The sequence below is a fragment of the Eleutherodactylus coqui genome, chromosome 6 (genome assembly GCF_035609145.1).
Source record: "Eleutherodactylus coqui strain aEleCoq1 chromosome 6, aEleCoq1.hap1, whole genome shotgun sequence".
Lineage (NCBI taxonomy): Eukaryota > Metazoa > Chordata > Amphibia > Anura > Eleutherodactylidae > Eleutherodactylus > Eleutherodactylus coqui.
Genome location: NC_089842.1, coordinates 137,185,514 through 137,210,694, shown reverse-complemented (window position 1 = coordinate 137,210,694; position 25,181 = coordinate 137,185,514). Strand labels below are relative to the sequence as shown.

The 25,181-nt window shown below is 41.2% G+C and overlaps 1 protein-coding gene across 1 annotated transcript in view; it reads left to right on the top strand.

The window, feature by feature from the left end:
- The window catches only part of ODAD1 (outer dynein arm docking complex subunit 1), a 113,163-nt gene that overhangs the window by 30,779 nt on the left and 57,203 nt on the right, over nucleotides 1-25,181 (top strand). Inside the window, exons 6-11 of the mRNA XM_066607724.1 lie at nucleotides 1,865-1,978; nucleotides 2,147-2,214; nucleotides 4,683-4,870; nucleotides 7,236-7,364; nucleotides 15,066-15,148; nucleotides 23,864-24,032. Coding sequence (XP_066463821.1) covers nucleotides 1,865-1,978; nucleotides 2,147-2,214; nucleotides 4,683-4,870; nucleotides 7,236-7,364; nucleotides 15,066-15,148; nucleotides 23,864-24,032 — 751 coding nt within the window. The remainder of the gene's footprint in view (nucleotides 1-1,864; nucleotides 1,979-2,146; nucleotides 2,215-4,682; nucleotides 4,871-7,235; nucleotides 7,365-15,065; nucleotides 15,149-23,863; nucleotides 24,033-25,181) is intronic.

Genomic DNA, 25,181 nt, shown 5'->3' with positions numbered 1-25,181 from the left:
CAATTAAAAAAAAAGTTATGGTGGTCAGAAGATGGCAAAAAATACTGTATAAATGTAGTATTGCCAAAGAATAAAGTTAACATGCCATGTTCTCCGCACATGGCATGCTGTAAAAACAAGATCACTCAAAATGATGAAATTGATTTTTTCTTTTACTTTTTCATCCAACTTAGAATTTTTTTTTTACTTTTTCACTACTGCTGAAAACTACAACTTTTCCTGCAAATAACAAGCCCTCAGATGGCTATCGTGACGGAGAAATAAAGAAGTTATGGGGAGTTTGGGGAGAGAAAAACAAAAAGTTCCTGTGTTTTTTAACAGGGTTAAAGGACAAATAATGTTCCAGACTTTATGAATCACAACCAAGGTCCTGCAGGGAAGCTAGGGATGGCCGAATTACCATGGAGAGCCACCTGCAGCTTGCAGAATATCGCACTATCCACCTGGCACAGCGGAAGAAAGCAAATCATTTTGACCGTAATATAAAAGATACAGGAAGTACAAAATAATAGTGTAGTAATTACAGGCTTTATAACACATGCAATAAGCACAAGCTGGGAAGTATAAATATTTCCCCCTGACTGAAAAAAGCCATCCGCTTGCAGAGAATAATTACTGTATCTGCATCATATTTTTGACACTTCGACTTAATGATTCATGAGATAATTATTTTCCTTTGAATATAGATTTGATCACAGCCTCACTGAGCATAATTAGCATCTCACTTATTTCTGATGCTTCCAACTAAATAGTTCTTAGCTTTGAATTTTACACAAACCATACAAGAGAAATCTTTTGCTTCCTTTACAAGTTATCTCTACTCAGTACCTGAAAATTATGGTTAGACTGCAGTTAAACCATGTAACCCATGCAAGTCATGCACATATGAGTCCATGAAGATGAGATATGGGGAGCTCAGGAGCTCACTGCTATACATTGAACTCGTTGATTAGACAGTGTGCGATAAACTCCTTCCATGGTGACTGCCGGTCGTTGAATGTTAAATTTATGACCATATTTGGAGCTCTGTATCAAAAAAACAAAAGCAAGGTCACTATAATGATCGTTGTCAGACTGGGATGCATAGGGCCCACCGGTGAAATGTATTCTGGTGGCCCACTGAACAGTTACATTCATACGTACAGTTATCAGTATATATTGCGGTGGGTGTACTGCACTGTGCGCCATTCGTATGCAAGGTCTACTGCTGGTTCAGGGCCCACTGAAGGATACACTTGTTCCCCTGTGAGCTAGTCTAAGACTGATAAAGATACTTTAAGAAATGTATCAGCATAAAATTTGGACTTCACATATTGTTAAAATGTGGAAATGCTGCCCATATTTTGTTTGTCAAGGAAAGTTGTACTTCAGTAGTTGTCTTATCCCTTTCATATCTGTTGAATAAAGGCCTTCATACATATTAGGGGAAAGTTGTCTCAAACCACTGATTTAGTTAGGACTGGCCAACTATTGCATGGAGGTGGGGGATTTCTCACTCTTTCCTGAGTGTCAGAGGAAAGAAGGATCGGGCAGGTTTAATTTCAATGCTTGATTCTTTTGTTCTTTTTGGAAATTAGCTGCCCTACCCATTGAAAACACACAAATACTTGGCCAAATCAAGCATTCGGGCTTATGGAGGAGTTGGGAGGGATGGCTTTTGGCCGAACGAGCATTGAGTTGACATTAACACTTCATGTCTCATTTCCCTACATCTCTTGTACAAGAACAAAACATTTGTACTAATTTCAGTCAAGTCTGACTTCCTGATTTGGTGGACATACATTTTAAGTTAACATGTCATCATGTAATATATGGTTTGCTTTGACATTTTCTTTCTTTTGATATTTTTCTTTTTGACAATTAGGCTTCGACCAAATTTAATGTGCAACTGGCAAAAAACTCCAAGATGAGGGAAGAGATTGACATACTGAGAATTGAACGGTCCCGTTTTGACCAACTGTATAAAAGACTTGAAAAGGTAAGCACAAAAACTAAACAAGATAAAAGGTAGAGTCTGCAATGACTTGCATTTTCTGAAAAGATGCCTGTCCTCTAGAAATTGGTAATTGACAGTTTGAAAATAATACAGAGGAAAACAGATTAGGTCTTTGCTGTGTAACACTTATTTCTTGTTTATTCTCCTTAGGAACTGCTTCAAACCCGAAAGGAAATTGGTACTGTGATTGATGAGTCATCTGCAGCCTATGATGCTAGGTACTGTACACAGCCACAAGAAGATTTAATCCTCTAATGTTTTTGGTTTTATTTTCATTTACCTATAAAGTATTAGGAAGTACTGACTTTGTACGAATTATCGTCTACACCAACATCAAGGCTGTATAATGGGAAGGTTAGAACAGGGAGAATTCCCATAAGCCAATGTTTCATCTATAGTTTATCTTTATCCTATCCACCAATAGTGGCCATTCTACTAACGATTTGCTATTTACGATTAAAAGGGGTTATGTATTGTTGCTGTCCTTTGACTGAAACAAACTATTGGGTCTTTATTATGTACATGCTATGTACAGAAGCCTGCATGCCGCAAAAGCAGATCGTGTGGCTGGTTGAGAGTGGACCCTACCTTTGGGTACTTTTACATGCGACAATTGTCAGACACTTAAGCACCCGACAGTCATCCCAACGATCATTGCTGCTGTGCTTTTGCACACGAGCGATAATCATTCACTGAATGGAGTTGCAGTATGCCAGAAATCTCTTCTGGCCACCCACCTCCATTCAGAATAAACAGACTGTTGTTCATACTGCCTGCTTATATGGGCCGATAGTCACTTGATTTTTGGGTGAGCTGAAAACCTAGTAACTCTGACAATTGAGTGATTCTTGATCACTTCATAGAATCATAGAATGGTAGAGTTGGAAGGGACCTCCAGGGTCATCTGATCCAATCCCCTGCACAGTGCAGGATTTAGTAAATTATCCTAGACAGATATTTGCCCAGCCTTTGTTTGAACACTTCCATTGAAGGAGAACTCACCACCTCCCGTGGTAACCTGTTCCACTCATTGATCCCCCTCACTGTCAGAAAGTTTTTTCCTAATATCTCATTTCTGTCCCTTCTCTTTCAGTTTCACCCCATTGCTTCTAGTTTTTCCTTGTGCAGATGAGAATAGGGCTGATCCCTCTGCACTGTGACAGTCCTTCAGATATTTGTAGACAGCTATTAAGTCTCCTGTCAGCCTTCTTGTTTGCAAGCTAAACATTCCCAGATCCTTTAACTGTTCCTCATACGACATCATTTGCATACCGCTCACCATCTTGGTAACTCTTCTCTGAACTTGCTCCAGTTTGTCTATGTCTTTTTTAAAGTGGGGTGCCCAGAACTGGACACAGTATTCTAGATGAGATCTGCCTAAGGAAGAGTAGAGGGGGCTAATTACCTCACGTGATCTAGACTCTATGCTTCTCTTAATACATCCCAGAATTGTGTTTGCCTTTTTGGCTGCTGCATCACATTGTTGACTCAAGTTCAGTCTATGATCTATTAGTATACCCAAGTCTTTTTCACATGTGCTGCTTAGCTCAATTCCTCCCATTCTGTATGTGCTTTTTTCATTTTTCTAGCCCAGATGTAGGACTTTGCATTTCTCTTTGTTAAATACCATTCTGTTAGTCACTGCCCACTGTGCAAGCTTTTCTAGATCTTTTTGAATACTCTATCTCTTCCCTAGTGTTAGCTATCCCTCCTAGCTTTGTGTTGTCGGAAAATTGGGTCAGTTTCTCATCGAGTCCCTCCTCTAGATCATTTTTAAAAATATTGAACAACACTGGGCCTAAGACAGAGCCTTTGGGTACCCCACTTGATACATTCTTCCACTTGGATGTGCAGCCATTTTTGACCACTCTTTGAGTATGATCACTCAGCCAGTTGTGAATCCACCTAACAGTTGCCTTATCAATCCCATTTATGGTCATTTTTTTTAATAAGTATAGTATGAGATACTTTGTCAAATGCTTTACTAAGGTCAAGATAAACTATAGCCACCGCATTTCCCTGATCAACCCGGTCAGTGATTCTGTCATAGAAGGAAATTATATTAGTCTGACATGACTTGCTTGTTACAAACCCATGCTGGCTCTGGTTAATTATACCATTTTCATCCAAGTACTTGCATACATGCTGTTTAATAATTTTTTTCCCGGTATAGATGTCAGGCTCACAGGCTTGTAGTTTCCTGGATACACCTTCTTCCCTTTTTTGAAGATAGGGACAACATTTCCCGTTTTCCAATCTTCTGGGACTTCTCCTGTTCTCCAGCAATTTCCAACTTGCTCTGTTGGTTGCCGTGTAAAAGTACTCTTACTTGGTCTCATCCTTTTAGCAACTGGACGGTGAGACCCTGTTTAGGACCCCTCTCTTCAGATATATACAAAAATATTAGCAAGCATGAGGAACTAGCCCAAGGCTCATGGAAAGGGTGTGGGGGAGGTAAGAAATAGGTAAGAAATAGAAGTCTTTTCTATCCTGGGTGTCAGCACTATTATGGTGACCCATTTTGATATTTGCTATAGGGCCCCCTATATTCTATGTATGACATGCTATGTCATATTGTATGGAATATGTATGCAAGGTACAGGTAATGGTAATATATTTTGGAATGAACAATCCTTCCTTAACATAGGTAAAGTTATTTTGTTTTCACTTTATATTTCTTGTGAAGGGACGAAGCCCAGACAAAAATGCTACAGATGAAGGAGAAAGCTGAAAAAGACTTGAACCAGCACACGGCAGAGATTAAGGAGCTTCAGCGTGTTATTGATCATGACCGCAGACTCAAGGAGTTTATGGGAACTAAAACTCAGGAACGCTCAATCAGTGAAGAAGTGCTTGATGCCCGACGCAAGAGAGGTAATTGTAGAAACTTCCAACTTTTAAATTACTGATATTCTTCAGACAGAGAAGAGAACATTGACTGACAGTAAAGTATGTCAGAGCCAACAATATATTTTCATTACTGATAACGCTTTGTTGACGTCAAAGTAGAGAAAGTAAGTAAAGGCATTTTTATTGCCACATATTGCAAAATAATTGTTTGAAGCTGAGCAACCCATTAGTTTCAGGATGGATCTACAGCACTCCTACATCAGTTCCTCAAAGTTTGATTTGGTTCGCCGTAACCGCTTTATCATCTTGTATAATTATTTTCTGATTATAATTATTGAACACATTGCCATTTATCTTATTTCGTACAAGACCAAAGTTTGCTCATACTGTTCTAATTGCACATAATTCTATTTTAAGCTGAATATGCCGTATAACACTGAACATTTTAACTAGTATAAAGACGTTGGAAGACATAAAGTTTTGGGGAGATTTATGATGTCTTTTTTGGGGTAAATCAGCTGCAAAATTTGATGCAAGCTCAGCTTGCGCAAAAAGATTGCAGCTTTTTGATCATATGCTACTCTAGGCCGCTTTTCTGAAAAGGGGGTGTGGTTTCTTTGAGGGGCGTGGCTACTCAAACTGATACATTTATGTCTATTTTATGTCAGAAACTGGCATAAATTGTACTAGAAATTTATGTAGATTGCTATGTATGCATATGGACGATCCAAGATGTGCCTAATATATGAAGAGGCTTGCACTCCCTTCACATACTAGGTGCATCATGTGTTAGCAGTACTTATATTCAGACCGGGGTTTGAAATGCAGATCTCAGGGTAGTTTTACAGGGGTGAACTATCGGCCAAAAACATACTTAAGCAAGTGTTTTTAACCAATAGTTGTCCCAGGGTAGTGAACGAGAAATTACTCATTAGTTGCTATTTAATTCATTTCAGCTCACTGAACTGAAACAACTAAGGAGTGACTTCTTGCTCAGTGTATACAGGCAGTCATTCATCTGTGGCTTCCTCAGGCGTAACCGCTGATGGCCACAGGTTAAAGAAACAGGACCCTAGACAATTAGCTTATCACTATAAATTCTTTTTATAGGGTTGCTTATGTGAAAACCACTTTAAAGTAGATATAATGGAACGTTTGTTATTCACATATTTCCATAGAGCATTGTCCCAAATAGCTTTGAGAATCAACTGAATATTGTATTTATAATGTGTTCATGTAACAAAATGGCACCAAGAACTACTTACCATGTTCAACGCTTCCAACACTAGCCAACTCTGTCCTCTAGTTTGACATAATCTTTTTTTCTATCTCCAATGCTGCAGCTCTCTCTAGTGGCCAGTGTATGACTCTACATGCTAGAGGTCCCTCTAGTGGCTCAAGTGAGACACTACTCACTCCATCTAGTAGCCAGCATATGCTACTAACACCAATTTTGAAGTCCACCTCTGATATCACATAACAACTTATCTAACAGGACTATGTATATAAACCTCGTTCTGAGCACTAACAGGTGCTAGAGTATTAAGTCTCATCCTGACTCCAGCAGTCTTTGTATTTGTTCCTAGGATGGTCCATTCATCTACCTAACCTTGGCTTGTGACTTTGCTTTCGAAGCATTGCCTCTGACCTAGACCCGTGCCTGTTTACTGTCTACTCAGACTCATGCCTGTTTACTCAGACAATTACAGGCAGCACTCGACCATTCAATGAATTCAATGAATGGCCAAGCGCTGCCTGTGATTGGCTCAGCGCTGTGACCAATCACAGGCAGCGCTCAGCTGTCATTCAATGAATGGCTGAGCCCTGCCTATGATTGGCTGAGCGCTCATCCAATCAGACGCAGCCCTTTCAACAGGTGGGGATTTTAAATCCCTGCCTGCTGAAAGAACTTCATTGCAATGACAGGACCCAAGCGGCGAGATGCGCCTGAGCCCTGGCAGCGGCGGAGAGGTGAGTATATATATTTTTTACACCAGATTTGAGTGATTTTCAGGGAAGGGCTTATATTTACGCGGGCGCACCGGTTTTGTGCGCACCTATGTATGCACCAGCACACGCTCGTCTGAATGCATCCTTAGGGAGAAGGAGTTTTAGTCAGTTCGACCAACTTTAACAAAGTTCGCCTCCAAACAGCGTTTGACTGCTATGGCTTGTCCAATATTAATGTTGATAGTTATGGCAAACGGAGAAATATTTCACAGCCTGATGCAATCTTAAATATCATCTATCCAGTTATGTCTATGGCATCTGATTGAAGCTGAAGTTTTTGATTGTATTTGAATCTTCAGTCTTTGATGAGTTGTATATAATAACTTATTACATTTAAAGTGTATAACGATATACATATTATCTGTCTCTTATTAAACAGAAAGAGAAGAGCAAGAACGGAAAAAGAGAACAGAAGACACCGTTGAGACCTATGAACAAGCTTTCCAGCAAATCCAGTCTGTCACTGGTGAAGACAATCTTGACATACTGGTCAACAGGTTCATTGAAGGTATAGTATTATAGCTTTTTTTGTCATCTGTTATCAATGCATTACAAAGAAGTAATAAATAAGAGAGATCAGCCTTAGGAAATCATTGATTGGTACCAGCGGTAATGCTGAGTTTCGACAAAAACAACATGTTTACCCAAAAGATGTTCTCAATTTAAATGTTTTTTTTTTCTTAAATCTATCTAGTAATGCAGGTAGAGAAGAGGAATGGCATTGATTGCAGGCAATTTTCTGCTCTCCTTTATAGCTGTTGGCGTCATGCCAGTATACAATCCAGATGAATAGCTGAGTAATTTGGGACAGACTAGTTGTCAGGGATACACAACCTAATAGCTGCAATCTTTTACATGGAGTTGTCAGACAGAAACCAGTCTGTCTTAGATTACTAAAATCTTCAAGGCAGCAAAGCTGAAAGGGGCAAAGAGGCTTAGTAGTACTCAGACTACACTTAACTTCATGCTAATAGGCAGAAAATGTCTTTGAAGCCGTACAAGACTAAATTCATACATAGAGCTCATTCTAGTTTTCAGCTAGTAACTGCTTCTGTCAGTGAATATAAAAACGGACTTTTACTAGAATGTGCAGTTTCCATTCTTGAAACATTTTACAATTATGAAGGATGGGAACCTGAATAACTCTGTAAAACCCTCTTATGAAAACCAGACCAGCTAGACACAAAAAGCAGCCAATTCACTGATAATTTCAGTCAATTTTTCAAGCGGTTGCCAGAGTTGTCTAATATCCTTAGTCAGTATAGGCCAATTTAAAGGAAGTCCGCCAGCCAAATTTAGCATGTGAAGCTAATTCTAATATACGATGTGCCAATCACAGATGCAATGTAGCTGTACCTTTTTTTACTTTCGCTGTGCTTTCAAAGATGAAATATCCCACTTTATGCACTTCCCATGCAGTATGTAAGTCAGTATTAACCACCTGATGGGCGGTTCTGTTGCCAGAGTCATCCAGGCTCTCTTACCTCTTCATACTTGTAAGCACACCCCCTCATCCTGATAATTGACGTCCCCGCTCAGGTTAGAGACACCATGCATCTGTGCTAGTGCCACGTGTTCAACTTTAGTGCATATGCAATGATATCCGTAGCTTCAATGATTTCACTCTTACAAGTATGGGCAGGTTATGAAAACTTGACCGAAATCCGCAGTGGAATTTTTTCACTGTTAACAAACAAAAGAAGTTAAAAAATCAGTACAGCGCTTCAAAGAAACTTGTCAATGGACGTGCATAAAAATGAGTACTAATACATTCATCTGGCATGGTGGTATTGCCCTAGTCAGAAGGCAGTCGACCACACCTATAAGCCATGTGAGCCTCTAATGAAGTCTATTGAGTGAACCATGCAGCAGAAGAAATTTCCGTCTAGTTGAGGACATCCACTTGGAGGGCATCAGTGATGAGTACGATAACTCCTGGTCTTGGTTATCTCAACACAGGACATGATAAAAAGAAAAGAAATCAGGGGGATATCCTTAAATGATACAATATGGCATAGTACCCTAAAGAAAAGTTATACCTTCTGAGAGGAGGGGGGAAACAAATTCCCTTCTATCCCCTTGTTTTGAGTTGACTCTATACCAAATCCCTCCCAAGACGTATCAGGAATCGGCAATTGCCAACAGGAGCAGTGGATCTGTTTATTGCCAAGGTAATGTGGGTACACACATCAGGTCTAAAAAGGTGTAACGTGTTTCACCTTGTTTCTCAAGCAAGATATGGCATGGACAGTTTTAATACATTCCTGCATTAATGACAGTGACCAGAAAAACGCTGTAATGTTTTTATCATGATGGGCTCCAGGAACCAAAAGTGAGGTAAGACCAAAATTCCCCTGGAGTTCCATCAGTTGTACTATAATGTTATATCTGGCCAGATGGGTAAATAAAATAATAAGATATAATAGAACAATTAAAACAACAGCTAGATATCACTTAATAATTATTTCCTTCATTGAGTAATACTACAGCCGATATTGAGCTTATTAACTTAAATGTTCAGTGGCTCATTTGTATTAGCATAATAATATCCACCAATTGATGGAACACAAGCAGGGTTTCTGGCTGGTGGAACGCAGAGAGACTTCGGACTTACCCAAGTCCTGGTTCCTGGAGCCCAAAATGACAAAAATGTTACAGTGTTTTTACGTTCAAGGTCATCAATATAGGTATCATAGAATGGTAGAGTCGGAAGGGATCTCCAGGGTCATCGGGTCCAACCCCCTGCTCAGTGCAGGATTTTAATATGGAAGAACTTCAAAACTATTGTTGTTATTAAAGGGGTTGTCCCGCGCCGAAACGGGTTTTTTTTTTTTTCAACCCCCCCCCCGTTCGGCGCGAGACAACCCCGATGCAGGGAGGTAAAGAAAGCTCACCGGAGCGCTTACCTGAATCCCCGCGCTCCGGTGACTTCTCTACTCACCGCTGAAGATGGCCTCTTCCTCCGTGGACCGCAGCTCTTCTGTGCGGTCCACTGCCGATTCCAGCCTCCTGATTGGCTGGAATCGGCACGTGACGGGGCGGAGCTACACGGAGCTACACGGAGCCCCATAGAAGACTGCAGAAGACCCGGACTGCGCAAGCGCGGCTAATTTGGCCATCGGAGGGCGAAAATTAGTCGGCACCATGGAGACGAGGACGCCAGCAACGGAACAGGTAAGTATAAAACTTTTTATAACTTCTGCATGGCTCATAATTAATGCACAATGTACATTACAAAGTGCATTATTATGGCCATGCAGAAGTGTACAGACCCACTTGCTGCCTCGGGACAACCCCTTTAACATTAATATAAAACACAGAAAAGGGTTCAGCTCACCTCATGTATATGTTTGTAAATGGACAGGTATAATCCAAAAGGATGCATGGAGGAACTTGAAGCCCTGATCTTCGCTAGCATTGATGAAAAAATTGTATCCAGCATCCAAGAGTAAAATAAAGCTTCCAGTTTATTGCATCATGTAAAAACCACAGTCTGTGTGCACACAGGTACCTCAAAGTCACTGATGCTTTTGGCAGAACGTCTGCTTTAAGGCCCTTTTACATGGGACAGTTATTGTTAGTAGTTGTTCAAAGCCTCACGCTCCCGTGGGGTTTCGAACAATTGTCATCCCATGTAAAAGCATGCAGAGACTGAACGACTGAGCGAGAGTCGTTCAGTTTCAGCATGCCTGAAAACCGAATGATAAGCCATTCAGTGTAAACAGCAGTCGTCCAGTACTGAACGGCCGCTGCTCCCCAAGCAGCCCCGCCTCCCTGCTGGATGCATTCTGAGTGATGCCAACGATGCTCTTATGTAACAGAACAGGAGCGATCATCACAAGGACGCGCTGTAAGGAATCGTTGGCTCGACACTCGTCCCGTGTAAATGGGGCTTAAGTCCTAGCATGCAGAACAAATGTACATCATGTCTATAAATAAGCGCAGGAAGTGACATAATATATGCAAATGACCCCCATCAGGTGTTAGGTTAACCCCCTATGTATCAAGCATAGGAACAACAGACAATTACCATGTTATCCCAAAAATAAGCCCTACTCTGATTTTTTGGGATTTTCAGGGAGGCTTAAAATATATGTTCTACCCCGAAAATAATCTTCAGAGCGCCACGCTTGCTGAACTCCTTGGCCACTCACAGAAGATTGCTTCCTGGTTACGGGATTCATAAATCCTGCCTCAAGGAAGCAATGGTTCTGATTGGTTCTTGAACGCTGCTCAGCCAATCAATGCAGCGCTCAATGAGCCAATGGGATGGCTGTGATTTATTCACCACGCAATACATTGATTGGTTCTTCAACTGCTGCTCAGCCAATCACAACCATGCGAGTGGAGGCGGGATTTATTAATTGGGTGAGCCACAGCATAGATTGGCCAATTCATAAATCCCGCCTTCACAATTTAATGGCTGTGATTGGTTCTAAAGTGCTGCTCAACCAATCAATGCTGTGCTTGAGAACCAATCAGAGCCATCACTTCCTGGAAGCAGGATTTATGAATCCTGTAACCAGAAAGCAATCTGTGGGCATCCGGGGACTGCAAGAAGCGCACTGGAGCTCCGGAGAGCAGCGGGAGGACCCGGACCGAACCTGCTAAGTAAATATAATAGGATATTCCCTGAATATAAGACCTAGTGCCTCTTTTGGGGCAAAAATCAATATAAGACAGAGTCTTATTTTCTGGCAAACGCGGTAGCATATGTGTGATATAAGACCCAAGGGCTTATGCCACAATAATGCTTGCTTCACATATAGTTAGTGTCTGTTGTTCCTATACTTGATATTTATCAGCGACTTTGAGGTACCTGTGTGCACATAGGCTGCAGTTTTTAATATGATGCAATAAACTGTAAGTTTTATTTTACTCTTGGATGCTGGATACAATTTTATTAACATTAACGCTGTGTGTGAAAGTGACCTAAGGGATCGGTATACTGGTCCCACCTGATATTTATGATATGCTGTTACACCTAGAGGTTTCCAATTTTCTAGTTGCATCTCTCTTTTTTTTGGAAACATAACAGGGAGGTTATATAGGGCCATGAATATCCCATATGTCTACAGTAATAAAAAACAATACAGCACTGCCATCAGATGTGACTTTCTGTTTGTAGGTCTGAAGTTATGCTTCAGAGTAATAGAACTTCCTAAGATGTGTATGGTAAATGCGTTACAAGTTGCTAAACTGTGGATGGAAAACAAGGTTAAAATATGTTTACTTGTCTTTATAATTTAAAGTGGCAGATTCCTCTTCTTGGATTCAGGAGCCCCAGGCTGACTGTAATGTTTTCTCTCTCTCCTTTAAAGGTAGCCTAGGAAAAAAAAAAACAAGCTGTCTTAGAAGATTTAGATTATCACACTTTGGGGGAAAATATACTTTTACAAATAAAGTGTTCTACAGTAATGACCTCCTTTGTACTCAGCAGAATGTAAAGCAGACAAGCTGAGCTGCAAAAATACAACTGCTACATTGTATACTATCGGTTTCAGGCAATGGGAAAACAAAAGAATGATTCCTTTGGAAGAAATAACATTATTGGTATGAGAAAGGTCATCTACAACATCCTACTGGGATTGTCCCACAAATGCCATTTATCATCTAACCACAGGACAGGTGATAAATGTATGATCACTGAGGTTCCCACTGCCAGACCTCCACAATCCAGGAACAGTGGTCTCAAATCACCAGTTCCTCTTCACTGCACGACTGTGGTAATATAGATTTTGCATATAGCTGTTGTGCTCATGCTTGACTGCCGCACCATTCATAGTTACTTTCTTATGTCTGAAAGTGTCTAGGACATTAGGCACAAGATATAATGAACTAAGATCTCAGATCAGGTCAATGTTCCTATTATTGAATGCAGGAGGCACCAAAAGTCCCAGCACGATTCCACTGCTGAATCTCATGGACATGGAGAGGAAAAGACAGTTTCTTACCTCTCTAGATCCAGCGCGGGTCTCCACCGTCACGGTCGGATCTTCTTTCTTCAGTACGGTGGATGCGCAGTGCTTTTAAAAAAAAACAAAAAAACAAACCTTCTGCTTTCCCGCGGATCCACGTCACGTCTACAGTGACAGCTGCGGGCCGGCCGCGGACCGGATGGCTTCCATTGACTTCCATTGGGCGGCTTGATTTGCGGATCTCCAGCATCAAATCCGCCCATGGACATTGGGCCTTAGTACTCGGAGACCTCTCGGGCAGGGTTATAATAACCTTTATTTATAAGCACATGCATATTATACAACACTTTACATCACATGATATATTGTGTCCCCATTGGGACACACAACCTATATTCAGCCATCTGTATGTTTTAGGAGTGTGGGAAGGAAACCATGAAAAGACGGGGAGAACATATAAACCCCATGCAGGCGTTGTCCTTGGTGGGATGAACCCAACACTGCAAGAAAACAGTAGTAACCACTAAGCCATCATGTGACCCACAGGTTTACCACTCACTGAGTGAGTGGATGGATTATAAGAGTGCAGCAGCTCTAGGGCACTTATCAGGAAAGTAACGAATGTATATGCCCCAAATCTTGTTACTACACAATCAGAGGCACAGCAGCTACAAGCCCATGTGTTTATTTCAGTATTTAATGAAATGGCAGATACTCTTTAAAGCATACCTGAGTTTTCAAAAAATGTTCAAATGGCCCAGGCCTTCATTGGTCTTTGCTTTGCTACTGTTTGCACCCAGTTTTAAGTCTATCACTTCAATTTTCCATGTAGATTTTCCTATGTTTCTTCTGCACTGCTGTTTTCAATCTTCTTACGGGTGGGAAGGAGTGTCTTCAGCTAGCTATTCTGCTAGTACTGAATTGGCCAGGATTTTCTCTCCCACACTCCCCATGCTGCCTTGCATAGCCCTGCTTCAATCAGCTGCAAGGCAGCATCGGAATGCCTGCCCCCTTGCTGCATGTAGTAACTAGCAGTGTCCTCATGTCCCTGTTACTAGAGAAGCCAAATGCCTAATGACAGGCGGTGGATTGCAAAGGGTTGAAAGGGAGACCCATGGTGGCAGCCACTTCCAACTTAATTTTCAGTGGCTAAAAAAATTATAATAATGCAAGATTTATGATGCATGTTAGATAGGCAGAAGTTGTGTGAAAAGTTAGTGTCCATTTAAGAGTAGAAATTGTCCCATTTTAAAAGTGTCTACACATTTACCCTACTAACAAGTCTGTCTCATGAGGTATATATTACAGGTTTGTAAAGTATATTTTTATGTGTATTAACCCTTTGCAATCCAATTTTAGATTCAGGGTTTCCTAGGGGGCTCTCTCTTTCTGCCATTGTACAATGCCGCCATCTGTTGGTAAGAGCCAGTACTGCGGTATGCGACATGCTGGAGAGGCCCCCAACAACAGAGCGGCCAGTAATCTACAGTAAGAATACCCTGCCGGACGTCTTCTGACATTGGAGCTGTACAGCCTTCAATCAGAATGTCTTTAGACATCAGACAGTGGATTGGAAAGGGTTTAAAGTCCAGTAAATGTTAATATACTATATAAGCATAAGCTGTAGGAAAATGACATCAACCTTCACATATGGCAGCACATCTGTGACTTGGGCCAATCATTCAATTAATCCATAATGTGTATAAAAATATCAATGTGCTAAGGCTGAAGGAATATTGTCTCCTTAAGTTAGCTCCTCTTAGACAACCCCTCCAAGCCTTATCATGTCATCTGTGTATATGGTGAAAAACAGCAGCGTCAATCTCTTTTTAAGGCCAGCTGTCAATTAACACTGGGCTTTCTTCTCTTTACACATTAGCGTTGTGTCACACACAATGACTGTCATTTAATTTCCTGACAAATGGATACAAAGGAGTCAAACACATATTGCTGCTGACCTGCAAATGTGATCAAGGAAGGAAAACAATGTTCTACCTGAAAATTTTTTTCACTGACATTTCCTTTTTGCTCAACATGGGATCAAATGAGAAGGCAGACATGAAGAGGTTAAGACACAAATTTAAGTGAAAAATAAATCATTTTTCATCCTGTCATGTAGCGCGACGGTTCTCCTAGTTTAACAGCAATTTGCTGCTGTGCAGAACTATTGGATATTTAACAAACGTGTACGGACATTGCCGAATGCGGTATATTTTGCTTCTAAAAGACGAAGCAGCTGCCTAATATTTAATAATACTCCTATATAATGCTATCTTCTTGTTTTTTTGCAGTGGAGGACCGCAACTTTGCCTTATTTAATTATGTTAATGAGCAGAATAATGAAATTGAGAGGCTGACAGAACAGATAATGGAGGTGAGAGCATGTCATATATTTTACATACTTAATGTGTTGAAAGGTGACTTGTGAACATTGATTTTACTATAGTGTTCTATGTATCCTTAAAGGGATTGTCCAGAACTTTTACTATTGATGACCGATCCTCAAGAGAGATCATCAATAGTTGATCATTTAGAGCTCTGGATCCCTGTTAGTTGGGTATGTGGTCAGTTCGGACAGTGAATTCATGTTTTAATATGCCCCACCTTGATGAGGGTTTGGACCTTGCTGTGGCCTTTATTATGCCTAATAGGAGATTGTGCAGCTCCTGGTAACATACACAGCTAAGGTGTTTACATATACCCATTTGATCCCTCGGATGGGGCTTTTGTTTGACACTCTGTGTTGTGGATCGTCATTTCACAGTTTGTATGTTCCGTTATATTGTTATTGTTTCTAAGTTATCTGCTCAGTTCTTTCTACTTTACATATTGTTAATAAAGGTCCTGTTTTAATTATAGATTCTTTTCTTTGAGTGGGTTATGTTGGTTTATATAGAATCCATACTGAGTTGATGAGTTTAGTTTGGTTATTAGGCAAGATTCTTTTGAAGTAATTTAGAGACAAATTCGTGGATTAATGAGGCAATAACAGTCTTTTCAGACAAAAACTTCCATGTTCAAACACAACTTGTTTCAATCAATCATTCCTTTAAGCAATTAACTAATGTCTATAGAGATTCCGTAAGAACTTGGTGGGAGGTGCAAGGTTTGTAGAATCACCAAATTGTTCCCTGTGGCCTGAGAATCCCCATTCTGCCTGCGGCTGGATTAAAGTCCCCGACGTTTACGCAAAAATGGGAGAGGGGAGCTCTTGACAGCTCACTCAGATTTATGACTATCCTATTAGAAGAAGAAAAGCTACAACTAGAATGTTATTCAACCCTATTAAAAGAAACAATTGATAATTTGAAAATTAATCGGATTTTGATAAAAGAGAAAAATCACTACAAGTTAATATAGAGAAGTTTACCGCATACATAAAAGAGCAGAAACATTAACAATTTAACAGGCATTTGCAAGATTTCAAGGATAATAGGGTGTATGGGGTTAGATTTAACATTAGATCTAACACAGGTATTAGTTCTTCTGATTGTAACAGTCTAGGAGCGAATCGACGAGAAGGACCTTTCCCCAACAACATCAGTATAGTAGACGTGAAAGAAGGGGTGGTCGTTCCTAGGCCTGGGGTAGAGTAATTTTTTAGGACCACCCACCTTCCAATATCTGAGAGAAAGGAAGGAATACATCTGAGATAAATCTCTCCTTTTGGGGGATATCTGCACTCAAATGGAGCTGACCAATGATAACCCACCACTTAGCAGACAGATATCTACAGGCAATTGATCAGAAGAGCTGCAGTTTATTACCCTCTTAAGCAGGTGTCTTACTATAAGTGACCAAGACCGTTTAAGGATGGGTCTATCCTTTGTTCTTACTACCAGGTTTAATCTGTTTACATGGGTTGAGGACTGAGCCTTGTTCACAAGGAAATTAAGTTGGATGAAGTTCTTTAGTATCCATGATAGGAATCAATGTGCGGTATTGGGGATTGGCAAGGAGGATATTTCTGTTCTTTAGAAGGAGGGTCAGAGAGGTGTTGATGAGGGATCCTTCACTGATTTGAAACCTAAGAGTACTAAATTCCCACCTATTGGTGAATGCTTGCACATTGGTATTTTTTAGAGATTAGTCCTGGATGATCTAAGCAAATTACATGGTTTGGGTGAGCTACGGGTCAATAATCTCACATCTGATGACATGCAAGCTGTATTGGCCCTTGGAAAGGATTACAGTACTGTGAGAAAGTCATCCGACAAGGGGAGAAATGTTGTATTATGGACTGCTCCCCCTCTATGTGGAGATGTGTTTGCAAATACTGAATGATCATGAAGGCTACAGAGGGCTTGTAAATGACCCTACTGATATTTTTATAAAGAGTTACATGACTTACTGTCAGAGACCACAAATTGGGGCCTTATTGATTTGAGATGAATTTGTTTCATGGGCCCAATAAGCCACAAACAGCGACATTTTATTGTGTACCAAAGGTACACAAAGGGTTGTCTCCCCCTAAAGGGGCAGCCCATTGCATCCAGGATCGGTAGTATTACTCAAACCATGACCAATTGACCATTTATGTTGACAGTATTTTATGCCTTTTTGTGGAAGCTTATATGCGGGATACCATGGATGTTCTTAGATATCAGGATATAGTGGTGGCAAAAGATAATACTAAATTGAAGAGTCTGGATGTTAAAGCTTTTCATAGCTTCATCCAACATGAGGGTGGGTGTAGAGCAGTGGTGCATTTTCTTGGTCAGAGGGGAATCCAGGTTCAACATCATAATGACCTGGTTCTTTGACTTGTGACATTTGTCCTAGAGCACAATTTCTTCCTATTTAATGGTAAAATCTAACACCAGCTATGGGGTACAAACTTGTACCAGGGCTGGAGGGGAGAGAGATATTTGTTTAGAGAAGCCAATGACCATTGGACATATAATCTCTCTGTTAGGTTGTGCTCCTGGGACCTGTAGTACTATGGGTTTCCAGGAGCACACCTTCACTGGTGTGGAATGTTTTAGCTGGCTGGCTTCCTGTCTAGCTGGCTGGCTGGGTTCCTGTCTGCTTGGATCGTTTTCCAGCTAGGTCAAGTCAGGTCCTTAGGTTCAACTGTGTGGCCATCCCTATTGGGATGATCGCCCCTCTTGCAGGCAGGATTCATGGGATAACTTGTTTTGTAAGAGCAGGGACCAAAAAGACAATGAGGACCCTTGTTGCGGGCTCATGGGCTTAAGTGTCTTGGCCAAAATACGAACCAATACCTCGTACCATATCTATTCCATCTGTTTATGTGTGCAGGTATGCTAGGTGAGTGTTTTGGGCGTTTGTCAGTATTGTATGTCTGCCCTTGAGTCACTTTCTCTTGGTGTTCTGTGTGCATTTGCATATAATTTCTGGTTACGGATCCAGCGCTTCCAGTGTAGACATGACAGTCTCCCTGTGCTTAAGATTTATTGATGACATTTTGATCCTATGATGGAAGCTTTCTCTAGTTTTGTGGAATATCTGAATAACAATACCCTAGGCCTATAATTCACCTCTGAGATAAATGATACCTCCCTATTTTTTGGATTTGACAGTAAAACGATTAGTGGTAGTCTTGAGACCACTGTTTTTCAGAAACCTACTGTAACAAATAGTCTATTGCATAGAAATAGTCATCATCCAGCCTTGTTAAAAAAGTGTATCCCTAAGGGACAATTCCTAAGGGTACTAAGGAACTGTTCAAACAATTCTGACTTTGAAGCTACAGCTTTGGTTGTCAAGGAAAGGTTTCTGCAAAGGAACTATCCTAGGTGGTAGAATCATCCAGGGAATTTGCAGAGTCTCAGAATAGGGATAGTTTTTTTGGTTCTGCATGCAAAATTGAATGAAAGGAAGACAGTAAGAATCACTGGAACTTTTGATAGGCAAGCAAATCAGATGCATGGTATTTTTAAGATGCTACTGGAACATTTTATTAAACGACTCTGACCTGTCGAAGTTCCTTACTTCACATCCCTCTATAACCTATAGGAGGGGTTTCAACCTTAGAGACTGTTTGGTTCATAGCCATCTTAACCCTATGGACAATTCAGATATGTGGTTAACTACTAATTTTCTGAAGGTAACCTTCAGATGTGCAGGATGTAAAACCTGTAGGTTTGTCAAAAAGAGTTCAAATTTTAATAGTGCATACACTGGACTAACTTTTATTAATAAATAGTTCATTAACTGTAGATCTCAGAATATTGTGTATGTGGTAACATGCCTGTACCCAATGAATTACATTGGCAAAGTTGTCCAACAATTCTGTAGGCCTATTCTAGGGCATATAGAAAATATCACATGTTATGAAATTACACCACTGGCTGTCCATGTATGAGATTTCTATGCTAACGATCCCAAGGTATTGAATTTTCAGGGTGTGGAGCTTGTGAGATCAAATGCATGCCAGGGTGACATCAACAATAAGCTACTCCGGAAATAGATGGATTGGATATTTAGGATGGATTGCTGTCACCCCAAGGGTATTAATAGGACCTTGTCCTTCACTCCATTTATTTAAGTAATGATTTGGTTCATGTACTCTCTTTGGCTCCTTCCTGTGGTGTAAGGTCTCGGGGGTGGGTGGGGGAAAATCTTATTTCATGATGGATTTTACAAGATAATCAAGATATTCAAGTTTGTCAAGACAAATGTCTACTATATCTGTAATGCTTTCCTCTCGTATTGGATACATATCTATATGGTTATGACTGTATGATAAGGCAGCAATTTGCTCTGCTTTCTTACTAGTGCATCCACTGTTTTATTAATCGAGAGTTCATTAACTGTAGATCTCAGAATCTTGTGTATGTGGTAACATGCCTGTGCACATACGATTTGCTCGTATTTCTGTTATGTTGTGGTTTATCTATCATGGCTTTGTAGACTGTTATCCTCGTGGCATTTACTTCCAATATTGCCTGCGTCCAGGGGCTGATGGGATCGCTTTACAGGCCTATGTATTCGCGGTAGTTTGGGGGTCCAATCTGCGCATGCGCCAGCTTCGGGCCGATTGCTCGGCGAGGCGTGTTGCTGATAACAGCGGCTAAGCTCGTTTTGGCAGCTGATGCGTTCGCTTCATCAGCTGTTTCTACCTGCCATGGGCAGCTTTTCCAATCCCTTTTTTTTCAGCTCTCGTCTTTCATACCCACGTTTTTTTGTGGGCCAACTTTGCACAGGTGCCAGATTTTGCCAGGAGCTTGGCTGAGTGGGGAGTGGAGCCCACTTTGACAGCAGTGTCTCTGATTGGGGGGAGCATCAGGTCCCTTGGTTGAGAATCAGGGTTATGAGCATTTAAGACCTGCTGATTTTGAACTTACTGGCAGTTTCTGACTGGTCAAACAGCTCCAAAATTTCCACCAGTGAAGCACTGCTTTTGGAGCGCAACAGGAAAAAAAGAGGACATGCTGCGGCTGGTGAATCCGCGCTGCAGCGTCAGCTTATGCCGGCTTTGCCGCAACGAATCTGCCGTCCCGTGTGCACGAGATTTCTGAGAAATCTTGTCCACATGGCTGTCTATTACCGGGATTAGCTGCCACAGGCGGATTTGCCACAGCAAAATTCTGGACGGAATTTTTGCTGTAAATCCACCCTGTGTAAACCCAGCCTAAAGCTCATATGACCTTGATGCAATAGTTATACTTGGATCCACCACTTGTCTTTCACAGAAGTCCAAAATAAATGATCTTTATAAACTGTAATGATGAAATTATCATCTGTTAGCTTGATGTCTAGAGATGAGCGAACGTGCTCGTTTAGGACAATTACTCGATCGAGCATCGCTTTTTTCGAGTAACTGCCTACTCGGGCGAAAAGAATCGGGGAGCACCGGAGGGCGGGGGGCGGCGAGATGGAGAGGGGGGTAGCAGGGGGGAACAGGGGGAGCTCTCTCTCTCTTTCCAACCAACTCCCCACCGCAACCCCCTGCTCACCCCCGGCGCTCCCCAAATCTTTTCGCCTGATTAGGCAGTTACTCAAAAAAAGCGATGCTCGATCGAGTAATTGCTCTAAACGAGCATGTTCGCTCATCTCTAATAGGAACCAATCAACGCATTGTAAATACTATAAGGGTGTTACTCCATAACAACATAAAGACATAATAACATACAAGTTAATATTGCCTAGCTAAGTCTCTAATAAATGTATAGCAAAGCACTTTTATAGTTTAACCCTTTTGTATATCAGATAGATAATTTTAATATCCAAAATGCCTCTTTGTTGAGAACCCATTTTCTCCAGTCTCCTCCCCTTGATGGGGCATTAAAGGGGTTGTCCCGTGGCAGCAAGTGGGTCTATACACTTCTGTATGGCCATATTAATGCACTTTGTAATGTACATTGTGCATTAATTATGAGCCATACAGAAGTTATCAAAAGTTTTATACTTACCTGCTCCGTTGCTGGCGTCCTCGTCTCCATGGTGCCGACTAATTTTCGGCCTCCGATGGCCAAATTAGCCGCGCTTGTGCAGTCCGGGTCTTCTGCTGTCTTCAATGGGGCCGCTCGTGCAGAATGCCGGCTCCGTGTAGCTCCGCCCCGTCACGTGCCGATTCCAGCCAATCAGGAGGCTGGAATCGACAATGGACCGCACAGAAGAGCTGCGGTCCACGGAGGGAGCAGATCCCGGGGGCCATCTTCAGCAGGTGAGTATGAAGACGCCGGACCGCCGGGATTCAGGTAAGCACTCTCCGGTTTGTTTTTTTAACCCCTGCATCGGGGTTGTCTCGCGCCGAACGGGGGGGGGGGGGGGGGGGGTTAAAAAAAAAAAAAAAAACTTGTTTCGGCGCGGGACAACCCCTTTAACTCTTTCAATTGCTTTAAAATAAAATACTTCCAACGACCCATTATATTTATCAATAAAGTGTTTAACTACTTATGAAACATGCTTTTTTTTATTCTCTGCACCTGACAAATGTTCTGAAATTCTGACCTTCAACTTTCGAATAGAACGTCCCACATACATCAAATTGCACAGTTAGCATGTAATTATATAAATTACGTGATGTGAATCGCAGTTCCAAAAAACGGTTTTAGGCCTCCTTCACACGGGCGACAAAGTCGCACGATTTTGTAGCATTGCTACGATGCTACAAATCGCATGTATGTGAAGCCCATGCTTTCCTATGGGTTCCTTCACACATGAGATGTTTTGTAGCATGCTACAAAAGACACACAAGCCTCGCAGGTCCAGCGATATGCCCGCGACACGTGAGGTTTTGTAGACCATGTTTCTCTATGGAGCCTTCCTCTCTGTTGCATCGCACGAAAACGCGGTTGGCATGTGATGCGATGCAACTTTGACAGTAGCAAATGCTACAAAGTTGCGTGATTTTGTAGCGTCACATGCGACTTTGTAGTGCTACAAAATCGCGGTATTGCTGTGAGAAAATTGCAGCGATATCATACGGTGCGGCGATGCGATATCACTGCGATTTTCTCGCAGCGATGCTGTGTCGCCCGTGTGAAGGAGGTCTTATAGTAAATGTATTTGAACTATCACTAGAAGAGAAGCTATGACTCTTGTCCGCATATACACATACATTGCATCGGGTACAATGAAAGCCTTGCACTGACAACCATGTCTGAACTGGGACCTACATTAACCGGGCGATAACATGCTGGCCAGAGTTCTACTGCACCTAACACCATTTTTTTTATAATTCATGCAGTGTATCATCATGTGTGAGAAGAGGAAGATATTTATAAAAAAGTTTATTATTTCTGTAAAATTGATGCTTAATGCAGTAGAAAATATCAATTTTACAAAAATCTTATATATAAAATGCAAAATCTGTTTGTTTGTGTCATGTACAAATCCAAAGTTCTAATCCAATTGCATGGCCATGCAACGTACAGGTATATCATGTAGTAATAAATAATTTTACAGAAATAAGGCCAGGTTCACATCTGAGCTGGAACCTCCATTCGGAGGTTGTGGTGCAGATCTGGCACAAAATACTGGAAGAAATAGCACTGCATGCTGCGCTTTTTCTTACGGTTAAATGCCAGTAGCTGAGCAGAAACTGAACAGATCCCATTAAGTCAATGGGATCCATTCAACGCTGTTTATTCCCATCATAGGACGGATCCATTTAGCCAAGGGTTTTCTCTTTCCTGTTCCCGGAATGGAGCAGGAAAACGGGCCCCCCGACGCAGATGTGAAAACAGCCTAAGTGATCCATCAGTCATCATTCTCTGTACATTGTATTTGTATGTATATGGGCAAATCTGACACCGATGCATCTACTGGGGTATTCCTTAATTGTATGGTAGTGAGATTTAAATAGAAGAAAAAGCCAGAAAACTAAAAAGAAGTCAGTCACCATTTCTTTGGAGCCCTCACTGAGGCACACTGATTGCAGTGATATGTCTGCTGTATGTATCTGTGCAGTAGTTTTGGAGAAACCTGCATTTTCCTAATAGCACCTATACACAGAACTAGTCCTACATATTCATGAGCTGCAGCTAGCCACACCCACCCTGCCCTCCAGTTACTGATTGACAGCTGTCTTTATGCTCAGTAATAGGCAGACAGGGGTCAATCAGTGGCTGGAGGTTGGGTGGGTGTAGCTAGCTTGCAGCTCATGAATATCCAGAATTACATCAAGTAGTCCTCTTCTCATGTGCTGCTACTGATAAAAGGCAAGTTTCTCCAAAACTACTGCACAGATCCACACAACAAACTTATCACTGCAATCAGTGTACCTGTCACTACTTTAAGCTGCTCTCAGAGAGGGGTGCAAAAAGATGGCGACAGAGTCTCTTTAATAGTTTACTTTTTAATGATTTTTTAAATATCTATTGTATTTAGTTTCAAATTATTATTCTCCCTTACTCTAATGATATTCTACATTCTAAAAACTTTAGCTGAGTTGCTTATACTGTATATATTCTGGGTTTTATTCCAATTCATGTATTTGATGTAGGAATCTGTAGATATGCAGTAAGACAAAAATTGAGATAAAAGAAAAGATGTCATAACACAGATATCACTAAAACATGACAGTGTCTGCGAACCGTTCCACCTTCCCCAGGATGTAGCTTTGAGCGGACCCTTGGTTTAGATGTACAGGGATGTGAAGAGCGTCTGTATTTTACAGATCAAAAGAGAAATTGAAGAATTCAAAGCCCAGGGAGTACGACTGGAGCAAGAGCATCGGTCAATTCTGCAGAACATTGAATGCAAACAAGAGGAGGCCGTGAAACAAGCAGATGGCTACCAACAGCAACTAAAAGGAGTCATGAAAATTTTAGATCAACTGAAGTCAGGTACATATTGTGTTTGTGTGAAGCCCTACAATCTCAGGTCATGACATGCACATGGCCAAGATCTTGTGGTTGAGGTACATCAGACAACATTTATTATTGAGAAGCTTTGGCTAACACGTTTTGGCTATTCAGAAATAAAGATAGAGATAACAAAACAAAATATACTTTATAAACAATTGTAAAGAAAGAATAGAAAAGGATTTCATTAGCTTGTTGAGCTTCTACTGAACACTTAAATGCACAATAACTTGTCACATAACGTATGATCATCTGACAGCTTGTGTGTATCATCAATCTTTTAATGTACTTACATGAAGATTGTTTTTGTTTTGCCACTGAAAATCAAGTTTAAAGTGCCTGCCACTAGGGGTCTTTTTTCCAGAACCTTTGCAAACCACTGCCTGTCACTGGGCATTTAGCTTCCTAAGTCATAGAGACTCGGGGGCATTACTATTACTACACTAACAACGGGCATAGAGATGCTGCTTTGCAGTTGATTGGAACAGGAATAATAGGAAAATCTACATGGAAAACTGAAATGGGTGCAAACAGAAGCAAAGCAGTGGCCAATGAGGACCTGGGCTGCTTTTTATTTTAAACAAAACCCTGGTCCACTTTAGAGCAGTGTTCCCCAACTCCAGTCCTCAGGGACCCCAACAGGTCATGTTTTCAGGATTTCCTCAGTATTACACAGGTGATGTAATTATTGTCGGTGCCTCAGACATTGCCACAGGTGTTCTTACCATAGGATATCCTGAAAACATGAACTGTAGGTGGTCACTGAGGAGTGGAGTTGGGGATCCCTGGTTTAGAGCATACCTCCAGTGAAAGACACAATTTCAGAGTGCTCATAGAGCTTCACTAATAGCACCTGTCTTAAACCTTTCTATTAACTAAGGCCGGCTGCACACAAATAGATTTGCATTGCAGGATCCGTGGTCGGCGTCTGCACCACAGATCCACCGCAAATACCTTTCATTACATGCTATTGAAATGCACTACTTGCAGCATTGTGATTTCCGAGAGCAGAGGAAAAAAATCACAGCATGTTCTATTTTAGTGTTGATTCTGCATGGACGGCTTCCATCGAAGTCAGTGGAAGATGCCCGACCTGTGGCCCTTCCGCAATTGACATTTTTGGAGAGTTCG